Source organism: Somniosus microcephalus, chromosome 17 (assembly GCF_052327205.1).
Source record: "Somniosus microcephalus isolate GS21.2 chromosome 17, FLI_Smic_1.0, whole genome shotgun sequence".
NCBI classification, from domain to species: domain Eukaryota; kingdom Metazoa; phylum Chordata; class Chondrichthyes; order Squaliformes; family Somniosidae; genus Somniosus; species Somniosus microcephalus.
In genome coordinates this window covers 55,738,302-55,757,134 of record NC_141003.1, presented here as the reverse complement: position 1 = coordinate 55,757,134, position 18,833 = coordinate 55,738,302, and the positions used below count along the sequence as shown (strand labels likewise).

At 39.8% G+C, this 18,833-nt stretch overlaps 1 protein-coding gene across 1 annotated transcript in view; it reads left to right on the top strand.

Annotated features, from left to right (window-relative positions):
• Window positions 1-1,205: 1,205 nt before the first annotated feature.
• LOC147105732 (guanine nucleotide-binding protein G(i) subunit alpha-1) overlaps window positions 1,206-18,833 on the top strand; it is a 42,518-nt gene continuing 24,890 nt past the window's right edge. Inside the window, exon 1 of the mRNA XM_086010372.1 lies at window positions 1,206-1,718. Coding sequence (XP_085866498.1) covers window positions 1,601-1,718 — 118 coding nt within the window. The 5' untranslated portion in view covers window positions 1,206-1,600. The remainder of the gene's footprint in view (window positions 1,719-18,833) is intronic.

Sequence of the window (18,833 nt, the reverse complement as noted above, 5' to 3'; positions counted from 1 at the left end):
GCAGCTCCAACAACACTCAGGAAGTTTGACACCATCCAGGACAAAGCAGCTCGCTTGATTGGCACCACATCCACCACCTTAAACAGTCACTCCCTCCATCACCGGCGCACCATGTCTGCAGTGTTTACCATCTACAAGAGGCACTGCAGCAACCCACCGAAGCTTCTTCGACAGCACCTCCCAAACCCATGACCTCTGCCACCTAGATGGGCATAAGAACACCACCACCTCCAAGTTACATACTATCCTGACTTGGAAATATATCGCTGTTCCTTCATTGTCAGATCAAAATCCTGGAACTCCCTACCTAACAGCACTGTGGGAGTACCTTCACCACACGGACTGCAGAGGTTGAAGGCGGCGGCTCACCACCACCTTCTCAAGGGCAATTAGGGATGGGCAATAAATGCTGGCCTTGAGAGTGACGCCCACATCCCATGAACGAGTTAAAAAAAGAAACAGAAGACATCTGCTAATTTTATGCCTTTGGGCATGAGACATTACCCCAAGACCCTGTAACATTTTGCTTGCCAAAAGCCTATCACTGCTTTACTTGTGATTTGCCTGTTGAAAGCCCATCCAAAGCAACATGCAGGCTGAGCATAATGAAAAATACAAAACTTAAGTCATTATTGTAGAGTTTGACTGTGTTTCACGTTTGTACATCACAGAATCACAGAAACCCCACAGTGCAGATAGAGGCCATTTCGGCCCATCGAGCCTGCACCAACACATATCCCACCCGATCCCCGTAACCCCTACACCAACATATATCCCACCCTATCCCCGTAACCCCACGTATTTAATCCCCCTAACACTAAGGGTCAATTTTTTTTTATCATAGCCAATCAACCTAACCTGCACATCTTTGGACTGTGGGAGGAAATCGGAGCACCTGGAGGAAGATGAAGAAGTTGGTTTGTTTCTTGCATTATATTGCATAAACAGCCAATAAAATAGATTTGAATAACAACTATAGCTAGCTTCCTTTACTCGGACTCCTGTAAACTACATAACAACAGTGACTACTCTCCAAAAAGTACTTCATGGGCTGTAAAGCGCTTTGGGGCGTCCGGTGGTCGTAAAACGCGCTGTATAAGTGCAAGTCTTTCTTTCTTATACTACTACCGAGAAGCAGAAACCAAATAACCCAGAGGCAAATAAGGCATTTAAATGGGTCGGAAGTGGGCCTTTGTGGCCGTTGCCATGGGTTACCGGCCGCTTCCGTCGCGGTGACGCAGGCGCAGATAGTGAGGATGAAAGACAGACAAGCCGGCCATCCGGGTCTCGCAACGGGTCAGGCAGTGCGCACGCGCCAAGAGCCACCAAGCAGTTGGCGATCGCAGCGGCGGCGTGAATAGGATCGCGTTTAAAAAAAATAATTAATAAATTCATGATCTAGAATCGGGGGCGTCCGCCATTCAAACTACGGAGAGGAACCGCCGGGGTCTGGTTTCGACATTCCGGGTCGAGTTTTCGCATTAATTTTTGAAAGTGTGCTTGGTTTCTGGGGAAACGGAAGCGTCTCTGACTGAGTGGCAGGGCGGTGTGAAGAAGCTCTTTGCGGCTCAGAGAGAGAGGGGAACTAAAACCTGGGAAGATGGGGTGCACGCTGAGTACCGAGGACAAAGCGGCGGTGGAGAGGTCCAAAATGATCGACAGAAACCTGCGGGAGGACGGGGAAAAAGCGGCGAGAGAAGTCAAACTGCTGCTGTTGGGTGAGTGAGAGTGGGGAGTGGAGCGCATCTCGCTGACTGAGGGGCAAAATGGCTCTCTAACCATCCCCTGCTGCCCGCATCGATCCCTGTTGCACTAACCACTGCAACACACGGCACAGGCTTGGACTTTTCTGTAGGAACTTTTTTCATTTAGCTTTTTTTTTGATGGCCAGTAGTTTTTTTATGTATACGCAGCATAATCACAAGATATTTTCTTCTGAGTTTTTTAAAGCCTTAAATCTTAACCATCAAGGTTTGCAATCCAGTCTCCTTTCCTTTTCCCCCCCTCCCCCCTTTCATACCGAGACAGAATTGCCCTTTTTTCCATAACGTCAACGCCGTGAAATTTTACCTTTGTCGTGAATTTCAGAGGAATCTAGCTGCTGCACACATATTGCTTTATTTTGCTCCTGCTAATAATGCAATTTTGGTTTCAAATGTGCGGTAAACGAAACCGGAGGAGGTGATCGCTTATTGAGGCCGTTTTGGATGGATAATTAGGAAAGTTTATTTACCACTGACCCACTGCGTTGCAGCTACAAGTAATTTTAAGGTGCAGTTACACCCTGCTGATGCAACAAAATCGGTTGCAGAAACAGCGAAATCCCATACCAATTCGCTTTCGTTAAAACGTTATATTCTTGGACACATCTAGGTTAGGTTAAGATGAGATTGGAAAGCATGGTTTGGACCTTTAATTGAATAATACATCAAGGAGTTAAACAGATCAAGATCGCATGTGTTTTCTTTCAAGGGAGTTCCGCGCATTTAGTGAAGCTTAATACCCTGATTAAGAGCGTTCGTTATGAAATACCTATTTTGAAAGAATCTTCCTGCAAGGATTGTTCATGCGGAGTATCTCGCAGGTTTCTGAGCCTTAATATCTTGTAGCTACTAAACATTGCAGGTTTTGGGTGTGTTCAATACTTAAATAATCACTTCCCGTTTCCAGGTAACAGATGCGTTGCAGCATGCATGATCAAAATGGAAAATAGTACTTTGTATTAAGATTCATTTATTCTAGTCAACACAGTCAGCTATATATTTTTAAAAGTTCAACTTAATCACGTGTAATTCATTCAAGTATATTAGTCTGGCAAAACAATTGAAGGTTTAAATCTGTGGTCGTTAAGTGTGCTTCGCATTTATAGTTTTAATCTGTGAAAGGAGTTCTAATCTGTATTAAATATTGCTGTGTAATCTCTCGAATTTGTGATTAACATTACTCAGTCTGAGGGTGTTGAGACTTGATTTAGCAGTGGTGAAATTGATCACAAAATGGAGAGGATTCAGGTAAAGGCTATTGAACACGACCTATGTCTATTTATAATAGTTAGAAGCCACTTTTCTAAATGGGATTTTCTATTGGGACTATAAGGCAATTGGTACAATCTGGCACTGAAAATATTAATTTTGTACATTGATTTCAAACCTTGAAGGAATTAAAGTTGGCAGTTAGCCTAATGAGGTTGGTTTTCAGCCTCTTGACCAAGCGTTAGTAAAATTTTATTTATTTATCTATATATACATTTGCTTGCCAATTTATGTCCATAATGATGATGGGAAAGCTGTCTGTTGGAAGAGTTTAGACTAGTTTGTTGCCTTATAGGTACAACAGGCAATTGGGATAGCAACTGATTGATTATTGGATTAACTAATGTAATGGCATTAGACTAGAATAGTGTTGTCCAATGTGTTAGCTACATGTGTCTAATTGGATTTCGGATCAGGTAATAACACCATTGTTGGGCATGTGATCTGAATGCTCATTCGCACGGCGTATGCGTGTGTATTTTAACCTTTTTGAGCGTTTGTTGGTAAAATTGTAAGATGAAAAGGAGGGTGTGCGAATGTGTTTTGATTGAGTGCTTTAATTCCTTTGGTTACTGTTTTGGTGATGGCTGTTAAGTAAATTTACATTTACCTGTACAAAAGCAAAATACTGCAGATGCTGGAAATCTGAAATAAAAACAGAAAATGCTGGAAATACTTAGCAGGTCAGGCAGCATCTGTGGAGAGAGAAACAGAGCTAACGTGTCAGGGAATATACATCTACCTGTTGCGCGCGTGTGTTTTCACCATAACCAGTAGCTAGTCAACAATTTCTGTTGGATGCCACTGAACTAGAACATCTATGAAGCTGTCTGTGGACACCATGGGTTGCAGAGAGTCCTTAACTGGAGAAGTAGTTACAGGCAGCGTGTTGCAAGGGATTTTTTTTTTAAAGGCAATTGCAATATTTTTTCATAAAAGCAGCCTTGCTGTATGTGAAGTGCCTGAGTGCTTGTGGTATTTCATTCATTGACCACATCCACTGCTAATTTACAGCTTTGTAACTTGTTTTTCTTGTAGAGGTAAGTTAATGGCGTCAATTCTTAGTGTCACTGATAACTTGGATTACATGGAATTTTCCTAATTGGGTTTCTGAGCCAGCATTGTCACTCATTATCTAATATTTGTACCAATAGGGTTTAATATGTGCAAAAAAGCTCTGTGTGTGAACTCAATTCATCACCTCAAATATTCTCACCAGTATTTTACCCTGTTCAAAATACTCTTAAAACAGTCTCAATTTAGAAGGATGCGATAACTGTAATTGTACCGCTGGGTGTTTTTCACAGTTTAAATGGACATCGCATGAACATTTTGCGTACCCATCATAACATTTTGCTGATTTTTCTGAAATGTATATTTCTGGGAGGTGAGGAGAAGTAGTTTTAGGGGTGACTTTGTCTCTTCCCCCCTCCCCCACTCTCTTTTTCCCCCCCCCCCCCACTCTCTCCCCTTCCCCTCTTTCCCCCCCCCCCCCCAACTTCTCTTCCTCCCCCCAATCGCCCCTGTAGTGGGCAAGAGCTCAGTATCAGTTTCTTAAATATTGCAAGGATAAAGAATTTGATGGCATGGGGATTGTGGGTGCAAACTCAAATCTCATCATTTTATTGTGCTCAGATCAGTGCATTATGTCCGGATTAACTGCACTAAAAATAGTAGGCTTTTAAAACCCTTATTTTAAAATACAAGATTTATCCGTATTCTTGTCAATATTTCAATTAAATATGGTGCTACTGTCGCAGACCTGGAATGTAGCTGTGTTTACCTTCTACAGAGCAATCAAATGTGTTTGTCACTACCGTGCACGACTTGTTTAACTGAATTAAACTGCATGTGATGATATGCAGAAACACTTTGTTTACCCCATTGATGTTTGAAACCCTGCTGGGTAACTGGAGTGCCAGCTAATCTGATGTTTAAAAAAAAATCATTTGAACTGTATGACTCTTGACAATGAAAATATAACAGTGTCATATGTAAGAAGATACTTCTTTGTTATCTAACATCCATAGTCAAAAATAAGTTGCAAACCAGATTAACTGGGATATAGAATTATAGAATCTTTCTGCACAGAAGGAATCCATTGTGCCTGTGCCAGAGCTTTGAAAGAGCTATCCAATTAGTCCCACTCCCCGAATATAAAAACGCCCAGCATTTTCTGTTTGTATTTCAGATTTCCAGCATCTGCAGTATTTTGCTTTTGTCAGTCCCACTCCCCTGCTCTTTCCTCATAGCCCTGCAGATATTTTCTTTTCAAGTATATGTTCAATTCCTGTTTGAAAGCTACTATTGAATCTGCTTCCAACACCCTTTCAGACAGTGCATTCCAGATCATCATAACTTACTATTAAATAAATAATTATTATTCTCTGTTCTTTTGTCAATTATCTTTTGTCAATTATCTTCAATCTGTGTCTTCTGGTTACCAATCCACCTGCCTGTGGAAACAGTTTTTCCTTATTTACTCTAGTGAATAGGCTGGGGTGGTTTTCTTTGGCACAGAGGAGGCTGAGGGGAGACTTGACTGAGATGTATAAAATTATGAGGGGCCTACATAGAGGGGATAGGAAGGACTGATTTCCCCTAACAGAGCGGTCAATAACCAGGGGGCATAGATTTAAAGTAATTGGTAGAAGGATTAGAGGGGAGTTGAGGAGAAATCTTTTCACCCAGAGGATGGTGGGGGTCTGGAACTCACTGCCTGAAAGGGTGGTGGAGGCAGAAACCCTCATCGCATTTAAAAAGTACTTGGATATGTACTTGGAAGTGCCGTAACCTACAAGGCTACGGACCAAGAGCTGGAAAGTGGGATTCGGCTGGATAGTTCTTTTTCGTCCGGCACAGACACAATGGGTCAAATGGCCTCCTTCTGTGCCGTAAATTTCTATGATTTTTATCAAAACCCTTAATAATTCTGAACGCATCTATTCAATCTCCCCTTAACCTTCTCTGCTCTAAGGAGAACAATCCCAGCTTCTCTAGTCTCTTTTATATTTATCCTATATAATTTCTGCAACTACTGCAGTTGTGCTGCAGATACAGCACCTGCCTTTAGAGCAGTGCAAGTGGACAGCACTGAGTTCTACTGCACCAGTCTCGCTATGTTCTAATTGGGGAAAGCAGAATTTTGGCCAAATTTTCTTTAAATACGCAGTCTCACTGACCAGTTACATTTTAATGTAAGAAATGAGCAGGCGACCGTGTCCCCTCTCTTGCTACAGCTTTAAGGTGGTTCAGTAGATGCCCTGAACTATCTTTAAGCTTTAGTCTTAAATCTCTTGTCTACTGAAGAAACTAGATATAAATTTGATTGCTGGCCAAGAAATGTGGATATCTAATAAAATGGCTATTTTGAAAATTTCTGCAGGAGTTTGCCAGGATTACAGCATTTATCTGTTTTAAAATTGAATAGTACTGAGCTGTGGCAGTCTATTCAAAATGTTGATATAAATGCTGATTGTTGTTTACACTTTAGTTATTTGAAGTGCTGCGTCTATTGTGTTGCTGTACATTTTGCCAAGTATACCAGCTATTCTCTTAACTGGCATAGTGCCCAGAAAGTTTGAATAAGACTATTGTTTTGATACTTCTGATTGTATCCAGCGCTTGGAGGCTTGGAACTTCGTAGCTTCCGTCCTATGTCAAGAATAAGAATTGGAAAGAGCGGAGCAGTCTGTGATCTGAAGGAGTTTGTGTTTAAAAACCATGGTTTGATAATCCTTACAAGTCATGTGGATTGCTGGGTTTTGTAACGCTGTTGCTCTGGTTTGTGTTGGGAGGGTGCAAATTTTCTTAATTAAATTTTATTTTTCCTCCAAAGCAATATTTCCAGTCCAACAGAAAATTTGTACTGTTCTTTTGCTGTGAATTTACTTAAAGAAAGCCGTGACCACATAGTGGCTCACTTACATGCCATGAAGTCTCTTTACCTCTGATGTCATGGTTTCCCTTTAAGCCAGAACCACGAGAACAGAAACTGAAAATGCTGAAATACTTGGCAGGTCAGACAGCATCTGTGGAGCGAACCGAGGGCATGGACCCTTTGTCAAAGCTGCTTTCTAATGAAGGGTCCACATGTGAAACGTTGGCTTCTGTTGAGAAAATCGAGGAGTTCTCTGACCTGCTGAGTATTTGCTGACCTCCCGACACCTGGGAATCCCTGACCCAAGACCGCATAAAGTGGAGGAGAAGCATCGGGGAAGGCGTCGAACACCGAGTCTCTTTGCTGGGAGCAAGCAGAAGCCAAGCGCAAGGAGCGCACGTCAACACAAGCACCCCACCCACCCGCCCCTTCAACCACCGTCTGCCCCACCTGTGACAGAGACTGTAGGTCCCGCATTGGACTCATCAGTCACCTGAGAACTCATTTTTAATGTGGAAGCAAATCATCCTCGGTTCCGAGGGACTGCCTAAGAAGAAGATGATTTGCAGCGTTTGATTTCCAGCACCTCCATTTCTTGCTTTTTGCCATACTTAAACTACTCACCAGTGATCGCATACTTGTCTAGGTTCATTTCCACTTGGACTCAAACAAGGAGTTGGTGCTAAAACAGATCTCCTTTTTTTTCCTAATCTTTACACCGTGTCTTGAAATACTAGTGTTATTCTATAACTAAAATAAATTGACCATGGACCTGATCTACTGGTTGCAGTATATCACTTTCATATTATAATGTTAATCCATTTCCAGATGTGGAAAACAATAAGTGGAATGAGCCATTGCAACAGTATGTGTCAGACTATCCTGCTGGGCTGCCGAGTACCAATGCGCCTCTATAAAAAGGAGTACTCGGGCTGACCTTTTGCAATTTAAGTACAATGTGATCATGTGTATAGAAGCGCAGTAAGCAAAACCTTTCCATAGCTGGGCATATGACTTGGGTCATTTTTTGGGGGGGAAATGGAATTGTGCTGGTACCTGCCAGCTATCTTCTAGTAGAGAGACCTGAAGTAAATTTAAGTTCTTGTATGCCTATCTGTTGAATGTGGAAGTAGAACAGTTTTTTGATCCCATATGTTGGTCAAAGATGCAGTGCAATTAATTAACAAATAGAGATTTTGAAATTTAGGCAATTATACTTGTGCTCTAGTATTATGTTTGATACGACATTAATTTTGTTTTCAATCCCTTCTGTTTAAAATAACTTTTTGTTTTAAAAGGTGGACAAGTGGGTGCAATAAAATATAGTGGTAATTGCAAAATGTTTGTTTTACAGATAAGCGATTTAAGAAAGAAATAGACTTGCATTTCTATAGCGCCTTTCACGCCCACTGGACGTCTCAAAAATGCTTTACAGCCAATGAAGTACTTTTTGGAGTGTAGTCATTGTTGTAATGTAGGAAAATTGTAGTAATGTTGTAAGTGGTAACAATGCTCGATGTTTATGAAGGAACAGGCCACCAGGTAGATGTATTTGCTTATTAAATTCAAGCTAATTGAAGCACTTTAAAAATTACATTGGACTAAAATAGGACTTGGTAGAATTCTATAAATAGCTGTTCACAAAACTGTGCATCAAGAGTCTAGTTAAGAAAGCACTAATTCCATAGACCTGTGCTTAGAACTATTTTCTCGGTTCAAGCATAAGGAGATTCACTGTACTCCAGAATTTGCACCTGTGTTCCGTACCTTGATAGCTGGAATTTTTTTGAAAAAGAAAAATGACCTGGTGGGAATTTTTTTCTTGCATTGTGGTGTTCTTGACTGCCCTAGTGAATCCATATGTCCTGCTAAGTTCAAATGTTTCTATAAATTGCAAGATATAATGAGCTCATGAAGAGTTACTCCATCCTAAGAATGCACAGCTGTGCATAGTTTGAAAGGATGCCAGGCTGAAATCCCAGTTTCTGATAAACTAGCTGATCAAGGAAGGGAAGCAGTTGGGGTGCTACAATTGGCCTTGGCACCCCTGGATGAGGGAGGGGAAAATTGAGTCACAGCCTCTGCTTCTGGCTGTTGTGCTGTGACCCTACTGGAAAATGTATCTGTCCATGTTAAGTGAGGAAAGGAATGGCCTTGGCTACAATGGTGACATGATGATGCAGTGTACTCGTGTGTCTAGGTTTGCATGTGAAGAATGATCATCTGGTTAAAGAAAGAGAACTTGCATTTATATAGCACCTTTCATGACCTCTGGACGTCCCAAAGCACTTCACAGCCAGTGACGTGCTTTTGAAGTGTAGTCACTGTTGTAATGTTGGATGCACAGCAAGCTCCCACAAACAGCAATGAGATACATTACAGGATCATGTGTTTAAGTGATGTTGGTTCAGGGATAAATATTGACCAGGACACTGGGAAGAACTCCGCAGCTCTGCTTTGAAATAATGCCATAGTATCTTCCTCGCCCGCCTGAGGGCAGATGTCTCATCTCAAAAAGGTACCTCCGACAGTGCAGCTCTCCATCAGTACTGTGCTGGAGTGTCAGCGGGTACCAGAGTATGAATTCATACCCAGGCAGAAGTCTATATCTTCAGAAAAGGGAGAAAATGGTGTGGGGTGGGGGGAGGAGATGGCAAAGCATAACTTTTGTTGGCGATCCTGCCACTAGATTCCCTCTGTTGCTTAGCAACATTCAGGTGGACTAATTGGTGGATTCCTGAGTCACGAGGTTTGATTGACAAACTTATGAAACCACAGGCCGCAGATTAAAATCAGGATGACGTATGAATATTTATGCTAAGTGCTTGTTTTAGGTTATAGTATTTATGCCAGGTACACTGTTGGCTTATCGGTATTTGTATTGTGTATGTAGCAGTAAAATTAAACTTGCACCTACGCCGTGCAAAAACTTGTTGCCTTTTTATCTTTTATTGGGAGGAGCTGGAAGACATTTATTGTGTGGATGAAGTGCCAAGGTACGTGTGAAGCAAAATGTGCTAGTGCTCGGATACAAACAATGGCTTAAATTGTCTTTCATAGAAACAAATATTTCCATATATCTAAAAATGGCACATGTACAGAAAGAAACTAAATATTTTTGCTTCATCACACGTCATTGGTATGTTCCACAACCAATGAATTACTTTTGAAGTGCATCACTGCTACGTAGACAAACCCAGCAGCCAATTTGCAGGCAACCAAGTCCCACAAACAGGAAATAAATAACCACGGTTATTGGTGTTGGTTGAGGGAGGAATATTGAGTAGGCAGATGATCGCATCCCCAACCTTGCACTCCTTCAGTACTGCACTTCAGTATCAATCTGACACTTGAGTCTGTAATGAGGCTTGAGCCCACAATCTTCTGACTTGGCCAAGAAGGATACCAACTTAGTTAAACTGGGATTTTTTCTCTCCCATTAATTTAAATCTCCCGATGGTATAAAATATCTTGATCATTGAGTGTGATTGTAGGCTTTGACCATACAATATCCTTGTTCCAGGCTCGCCTAACTTGGCAACAAACTGCATTTCTTAATTGTGACGTTATAGAAATAAATATTACAAGGTCTGTGTCAGCCATGGAATTGTCATTGGAATTTGAACCAGCTTGCAGTTCTTGACTTTGTTAATTTACTCGGGTGAAGGAATTACATTTTTATGGGTGAATTTATACACCAACTTTAGCATTGCAGTGAACTAGTTTCAGTTTCACTGACAAAGTTGAGGAATGTAAAAAGAGAAATAAATGATGACTCTTGATCATGCTTGGAGCTAGAAAATGGAAAGACCTGAACTGCAGATCTCTGTGAATGTAGTCTACAGTTCAGGTTCCAAAATTCCTGACACATTGTTGGTGGCTCTGCAGCATCACAATGGCCTGGATTTTGCGGTAAGTCATTACCCCTCTGGAACTGACTGCAACTTCAGGGTTTATCGAATACGCAACTAACTAAACGTGGAAATCCTGAAGTTGTGGTCAGTCATTCAGTGCTTATACACAGGCTGCAGTGTGGACCCCCCTCCCCCATAGCCGACAATCAGTAAAACTGACAAACTAGCTTTTCCGCACTAATATTGCTTTTAAATACCCCATTAAATGTTAAGCCTTGTTGGAATAGGTGTAACTGGGGTTTTAACAGTGTATTGACTGCTAAACAATGATTTCTAAACAACTGTTCTGGCCCTGAAAAACTAATTGTTATATTTGTGGAATGTCAAATATCTTAAATTACAATTTAAAAAAAATTATAGTTTGCTCATGATATTTCAGTTTCTACCTTATCCCCATGTGAAAGTCCCAATCTTATTTTTGCTCTCGGAACATTTTTTATAAAGTGAGGATAAAACCTGCGTTTTTTTTCCTGGTTTGCTGTCTGAGAATTCTTCAATGTTTAGACAGCTTGATGACATCACTACTGCATTGCACTAGGGATCCCCTATTCACAGCACTACAATCAATTATACTTCGGCAAACCTTTAAGTTTTCGCCACAGAGGTCTCTGGACAGTATTCCTTAAGAACAGTGGTGACTGCCTTCACTTCGCCGCTGACTGCAAATTAGGGGCCAATGGCTGAATGCCAATTCAGAAAGAGGCAAACTGTTGGGAGGAGCACATGCAAATCACCTCTTGAAACCCAGAGCGAACTTGAGCGAATTCCCCTGTTCACTGTATGCTGTGTAAATGCACCCAATGGTATTGGTTGTAAAATTACCAATCTCAGCTGGTGTTTTTTTTCTTCTCTTATTCAGAGAGCCAGCATAAAAGCAAAGACAAGGTTACCAGGTAGTACGGTCTGACAAAATGGTGATTTAGAAATTATAAATTTTAAATTGAAACTCTGGTTAAACCGTCGTCAAAACTATTTGCCATACAGTACAGTATTGTCGAATTCACCTTCAATCAAATAAACACATGGTCTATTTCCTGTTCTAAGCTTTTCTAGGGTTTGGTTATAATGGAGTTATGACACAAACCATAGTTATCACTGGGTTTGATTCTTTATTTTTAAACTAATTAATTAACTTTCTACTAATTGTAGGCTTGTGTTTTAATTTTCCAACCAACAATGACTTGTGATAGAACAGGATAATGCTCAAATTTGTGTTGTCAAACAGAAACCCTTTTTGGAGCAAAATAGTTGCAAATAAATTGGTGATTTGTAATGAGATTATGATTACACTAGCTACTTTGAAGAAGTGACACACTTGCACCTGAAATCTTTGAAGATAATTATCAAATGTATTTGAGCATGACCATTAAAAGGTAAAGAGGAAAACTATATATAAAATAAATGGGGATAAACCGCAATTTGTGACGGTGATTAAATAAATGCTATCTGCTGTGTTGGATTCTTGGAGTGGGTACATACTTGGCCATCTTTGAGAAGATTTAAAAAGTAGTGCTATACTTCTTGATAGTACTGCTGAGGTTGCACATTACTAATTGGAATATCTGACATTGACTGGGAATCTCTTGGGTTCATTAGTACAGCCCAAGGGATGGCAAATGGTTTCCAGTTAAATTCAGTAAGGTAAAATGCTACATGCCACAGTGGAGTATGGGGAGAAGGGAATAGAGTAGTACTCCCACATCCCATAAGCTATCATCAGGTTCTTGCTGTATTACTGTATTCTCATCCGCTGGTTTCAGACATTTTGAGGTGTTAAATGCTTGATCAATGTTTCTACCACAACTTGTGCTTTTTAATAAAGGAATGTAAATAAGGTGTTTCCCAAAATGTGAACACTAGCTTACAGATTGTTGGGAACCTAAATCTGATCAGCAAAGGACTGCATGTAAGGCAGTTGACCCCTCTATTTATATCAATTTTAAACAAGGCATGCTTTCCCCTGACCTATTACCTGCTTTCGTACCACTCACTGCATTTTGGGTGATCTAGCTGAGAATTCAGCCTTTGGGCTTTTCAGCCTTGAATGGTGTCTGAGAAGTGATCTTGTAGGGGTAAATAGTATGGGAAAGATAAATCTGAAAAATTACTTCAAATTTAAATTGCAAGAGTAGAACAAGGGTCTGTTGAGTAATGAGCCACAAAACAAACTTTGTCAAATCTTTACATACAAGAGGTTCCTTTGTTTCAAGCGGAGAGTTAATAGGATTTCTGCAGCTGTGGTATAGGTTAATGACAAGTAAAACTCATGTTGAAACTTGCGATAAAAGAAAAAGCTGTTCTCGGTCTGTTCAACCATAATCCCGTTATAGAAGGCGAGGTAAACCTGATCACAATAGAAACACAGTGCATGGTCTGTCAGAAAACCATGTAAATAATACTAGTTAGGTGGCATCTTGGGAGAACAGGCAACCATAACTGAGGTGTCCGGATTGTAAATATGTGATCTTGTAACTTGCAATGGAATAGGTATTATAGCATTATGATCAATCTATAACTAAAGTCTACTAAGCAGAGTGGACTTTGGGCTAATTAAGTTATACCTTATGCTATACTGTGTCTGAGATCCCTGCCTAAACTGGAGTAGTCATAGCTCAAATTTGTAAAAGGCAAATTTAGGGCTAGTATCAGTAAGTTCTTCACGTAGAGAGACCCAATGCATGGAATGGACTCTGAGCATAGAGTAATACATCACTTAAGAACCAGTTGGATGCTGCACTGGTGGAATATTATCATTTTGGATGGTTGAACTAAGATGAGCCAAATGGCCTTCATTTGTAATTATCTTGTCAAAATATTTATTTTTGGCTAAGCATTAGTGGCTGTTGGCTGTAAAGTTTTGGTCATAAGGAAAATACTACCCTCCAAGCAAAATCCAAGTGCTTGCAAATAATTATGATTACATTTCTTCCATGTGCTGTTAGTTCTTGTTAGTGGACTTTTGTCACCAGATGATGAGAATACTATATTCTGAAATGCATTAAAAATTTCAGTATGCACATTAAAATTGCATAAAACTGTATTACTGCACACTTTTTTCTTCATTTTTCTTGCCTTTTCCTCTGCCAACTTTTTCCCTTCCTTTCTGAAGACCTTTACAGACTGTTTCATGGACACTGGTTGGCCTTGGATGCCCTGCCAGGAGTACTGTCATTCATGATGAAGTCAGTGGTGAATATCAGCAGACCTTTCGTATCACAACTGAGCTCCATTATTTCCCAACCTGAAATCCACATGTGCACCTGTAGGAGGGGTCACTGAATAGTGTTTTCCTCGGTTAAACACTAAAAATATGAAGATACAGTGAAAATGCAGCCCCATTCACACCATCATGGGGGAAAAAAGATATACTGCAACAATTGTGGTACTAATCTAGAAGTACAGGATTCTTGGTGTAATTGGCCTCTCCAAAATGGTGTCTCGCACTTGGTGTCAAAAGTTACCACTTTTGCATCAAGTTTGTATACTGAGCATATTGGGTTCGAGTGCTATAAAGTTATAATCGTGCACTTACAAGTCTGAATTTCAATAACTGCCTGGACTCCTGCTTACGGTGATGGAGGAAACTGAACACACGCAAGGGTTTTAAGTATTTGGACTCATTATCCTCAAGTGCAAAAAAACTGTAAAAGTGACATCACTGCGTATGTTGAAGTTGCAATGAGTTCTGAAATATGTAGCTTTTATTTTTACACCTCCAAAAAATTTGTTGGGGAGTATGAGAGTTGGAGATAATTTTGTCTGTTATTTGCAAGTGATTTTTCAGCGAAGATTTTACACCTTCCACTTTTTTATTTTAATATTTGGGTGGTGATTCTTTGCGTCTCATCTTAGCCTCAATATTACTTTGCAATCAACTTTAAGATCTTTATCTATTCATGCAGAATTGACATGCTGTAATATATCTTTGAAAAGGTACTTAAAGGTTTTCCTGAGGGACACTAAGTACCTGGAGTAGAGCATGAATGCTTATATTTTTGTTACTTTTATTTTTGTCTTGTTGGATGATATATTTGAAGAACTGACAAAATGCTAGGATTACGTCCCACTGGATATGATGTGATTACAATGGAATATTGTAGTTGTCTGTTGTGTAATCTGCCTTTCCATGTTTTGGGCTTTATATTGTAGGTAGAAATTGATTATAATATACTTTAAATAGGGGGTTTTACTGCATGTTTCTACAAATGGCGTTTTCATTCTTGACAACGCAACAAGACATGAATATACAATGAGGTTTCATTTTAATGATTAAGTTATAATTACAAAAAAAAACTGCGAGTTTTCAGGATTAAGTTTAAAATCTGACTTGCCTATCCAGAATTGCTTTGTAGCATTGCAGGACGTAGACTTAACTGCTCTGTAAGATGAATTTGTGCAGATTTAGTGCGCGCTTCAACTTGCTTTCAGTGTACACTACACAACAAAAGTCCAAATAATAGGCCTATGCCTGTAAGTGAGCTAGTCTCCAAGGAGCACGTGTTTTTTCTCGATTGATTTGATTTGATTTTTTATTCCATCAATAATTGTTTATTAATGGCATAAGTATTTACAAACTTCCTCTCGAATGTGATCTAGAGAGAAATTAAGAACATTTGTGAAATCATTTGGATGGTATGATTTCAAAGATTAATAATACATATCCAAGAACTGTTACATGGATGCATTGAAAAATATTGATAAAGCATGCTTTTAAATTGCTTTAAATGGCTCGCAAGTCAACTGGAAGAAAACTCAAAGTCCAGTATCTCAGCGACTTTCTCCCACATCCATCTAATCTAGAGACTTCAGGTGAAACTATGGAATGTATGGAGTGATTTATGTATCTAGAATTACTGATCCACGAGTCCTGCCGAAACACCCCAGAATTGCGCTGATGCGCTATGCTTTTACTGGTGTGTTTATCTCTCTCTCTGCTCAGCTACACTGTGTATAAACTCACTCAACCACTGGGGAGCCTTAATACCATTTGTTAATTGGATAAAAACCTATTATAACCTAATGCGCTTAAACTACGTTAAATGCGTAGCTAAGATTAGTTAGGGCATTTGTATCATTGGATCACTGTTTATTAAGTCCCTTAATTGTCTTTACTGGGACATGCTGTATAGTAGAGTTGTCCTAAATGTAATTTTTGCAGTTGTGCTATAATTAGAGCTTGCATTTTGAGCAGCTAGCTGTTTCAGAATCTTGAGTCTGACTGCTTTTTGAAACCATGTTGTATTTGTCAATGGGCCAGATGTCCTTTTTAAAAATCATATTGATGTGATTAAAGCACATGTCTGAGTAGTGCTTGTGAGAAATCACATGGAAAAAGGCAAATGCAGACAAGGTGGTTACCGTTTTAGAAAAAGTGTATTTAGTGTCAAGTGGTAAATATTAACACATGGTTTTCAAAATCCCTTTTTATATTTGTACATTTGATACATAATGTTCAAAAATACTGTGACAACAGTTTGTCATCATGCAATTTTGATGGACTCCTGTTAATTTGAAGATATTTGCTTGGAAAAATTTGAATACGCCAAGTAACTTAAAATAAAACTGCTCTCTGTGCAGCATTAAGCAGAGTAGTTGCATTCTTCTTAGCCTCTGCCACATATTGGACAATATTATCATAGACATTTGAAGCATTTATAGCCTTCTGGACAATACCATTTGCATCAATACTCTTCAAAATACTGATAAGAGAACAGAATAATTTTATACATGATAACACAAGAGCCGACTTTAATCCCCCCTCGGAACGGTGGGGGTTAAGATGGCGTGATGGGTTCACGGCATGTTGCCGAGGCATTCCTGCCCCCAACATTTTTACTTGCTTGAATCCAGGCATGGGATGGCTGCCTGCCCCAGAGCAACAGGGTTCTAATTGAAATGGCAGAATCATGTCCAATGATGCCTTAGGGACGCAAATGCCATTTTAACCGTGGGCTGATTAAGGCTTACATGGTCACCAGCGATAACTGGCGGAGGAAGAATCCAGGCCACAGGAGGCACAGGTAAGTTCTTTTTACATTTTTAGAGTTTGCTTGTGGGCCAGGAGGAGCCTGCATTGAATTACACACTCTGGAATAGGGTCTAAGCATTTTCAGCTCTCTGTTCCGATGGCATTAATAAACCCATCTTGCTTCACTTTCATGATTTGTGATATCATCGTAATCATTTGATACAGTACTGGCTTGTAACACATTGCTACATGTTGTCATATAAATAAGTGTAAAACTGTGTCCTTCCCTATGGACTCCAACACAAAATAATCATCAAGACACATTTCAACATAGTACAATAGTGGGACATTCTGAAACCCTGTCTAGTGTCTCTAGTAAAACTGTGGTCTGGTTAAAAATACATGACTTCATAACAGATGTAGAGCTGGATATATCTTTTATCTTTATTAGGAATAGATAGCTACCAGGAAAAAGTCAATTGAGTGTTCCACTGAGCTGCTATTTTTTTTCCATTGTTTTATTGCTGCTCATAACAATACTGATTTTTGTTATATATAGATGCTGGATAGTACAACTTGGTCAATTCTGAGGCAAGTTTGCGAAGCTCTTCGGCGTAGTCTATAGCACGGAGAGCCAGGGGTTTGTCGTATGTAGAGAGATTAGTCAGTTTCTGCCTCCGTATATTTTGAGCACCATCTATTGAGGCATGGAATGTAGACAGGTTCTGAAACAAATGCCATTCAAAAAACCAAAACAAGAAAGTTAGAAAATCTAAAATGTAATTTTTTAAAATTCCTCTTAACAAGAAGTAAAGCTTTGGAAATATTTGATATTTGCTATGGTAGTATCAAGTTATTAAAAAGTTCAATATTTTCAGATAGAGGGGGAAAAAGGGATAAGCAGGCTTTGAAAAGATCTTGGTTTCTGAACACTTCCCCTTGATTGAAAACTCGCAGAGCTTGCACAGTTCTGCTGCCCCAACGTCCACCAATTGCTCAGAAATGAAAATACTTATCAGACTGAAGAGATTGCACAAGTAGTCCTCAAAGTCATTAAAAAAAAAAAAATTTAAAAAAATGAGGTGCTATGTGCTAATGTGGTGTTTATAAAGTGGAGGAGAAGTAGCTATCCACCCTTAAACAGGCAAGGACATCGACTGCAATCAAAAGATCCAACCCAGCCCTTGTTTTCCAACCCACCTAAATCTGAGGCCAAGAACAAATTGCTTTAATTCTTAAACCCAAATCGTCCTCGCCATTTCCATGTAGTAAAATCGATGTATATCAGAACATAGCAAGCAGAGGGATAACAGGCAAGGTTCTTCATCACATGTTCCTTCCCATTAAGTCATCAAACAGTAAATTAAACAAGTCTAAGATTTTCATCTTCACTACCCTACCCGGAAGATCCAAGTATTTATAATTCTTGCATGAAGAAGTGCTTCCTGAAATCTGTCCTAAATTGAAGTTTCACCACTTTTAAACAACGTCACCTTGCTCTACTAATAATGCCTTACCTTGAGGCTTAGCTCTGGAATCATCTTTTCTATATCACCTTGTGTATTTCTATAAGGTCCTCTCTCTCTCTCTCTCGTCTACTTTCAAAGTTAAACAGCTCCAGTCTGTCCAGTCTTTCATTATAACTCGATCTTTTGATGCCAGGGGTCAATGTTGTGGCTCTTCTCTGCACCACCTCCATGATTTCTTATGCCGCCTTCCTTATGCCTTGCTGACCAAAACTGAACACAATATTTGAGAGGGCCAATAATGCTTGCACTGGGGCGCGCTGAGTTCCTTGGGCTCATGGAAATCCAAAGGCCGGCCCTGATTTTCTCGGGTTCAGACAGCTGCCACTGTGTTATTGAAAGGTGCGATCTGACACAGGCACTGAACAATTTTAACTTAGCATCTTCCCACTTAAATTCAAATGATTTGGCAATTTAACAAAGCATTGCTTTCGCTTTATTTATTGAATCAACACAAAACAACTGGCAAGAAGACAAAACAACAAAATCATTCAAAATTTTTTTGAAAATGCT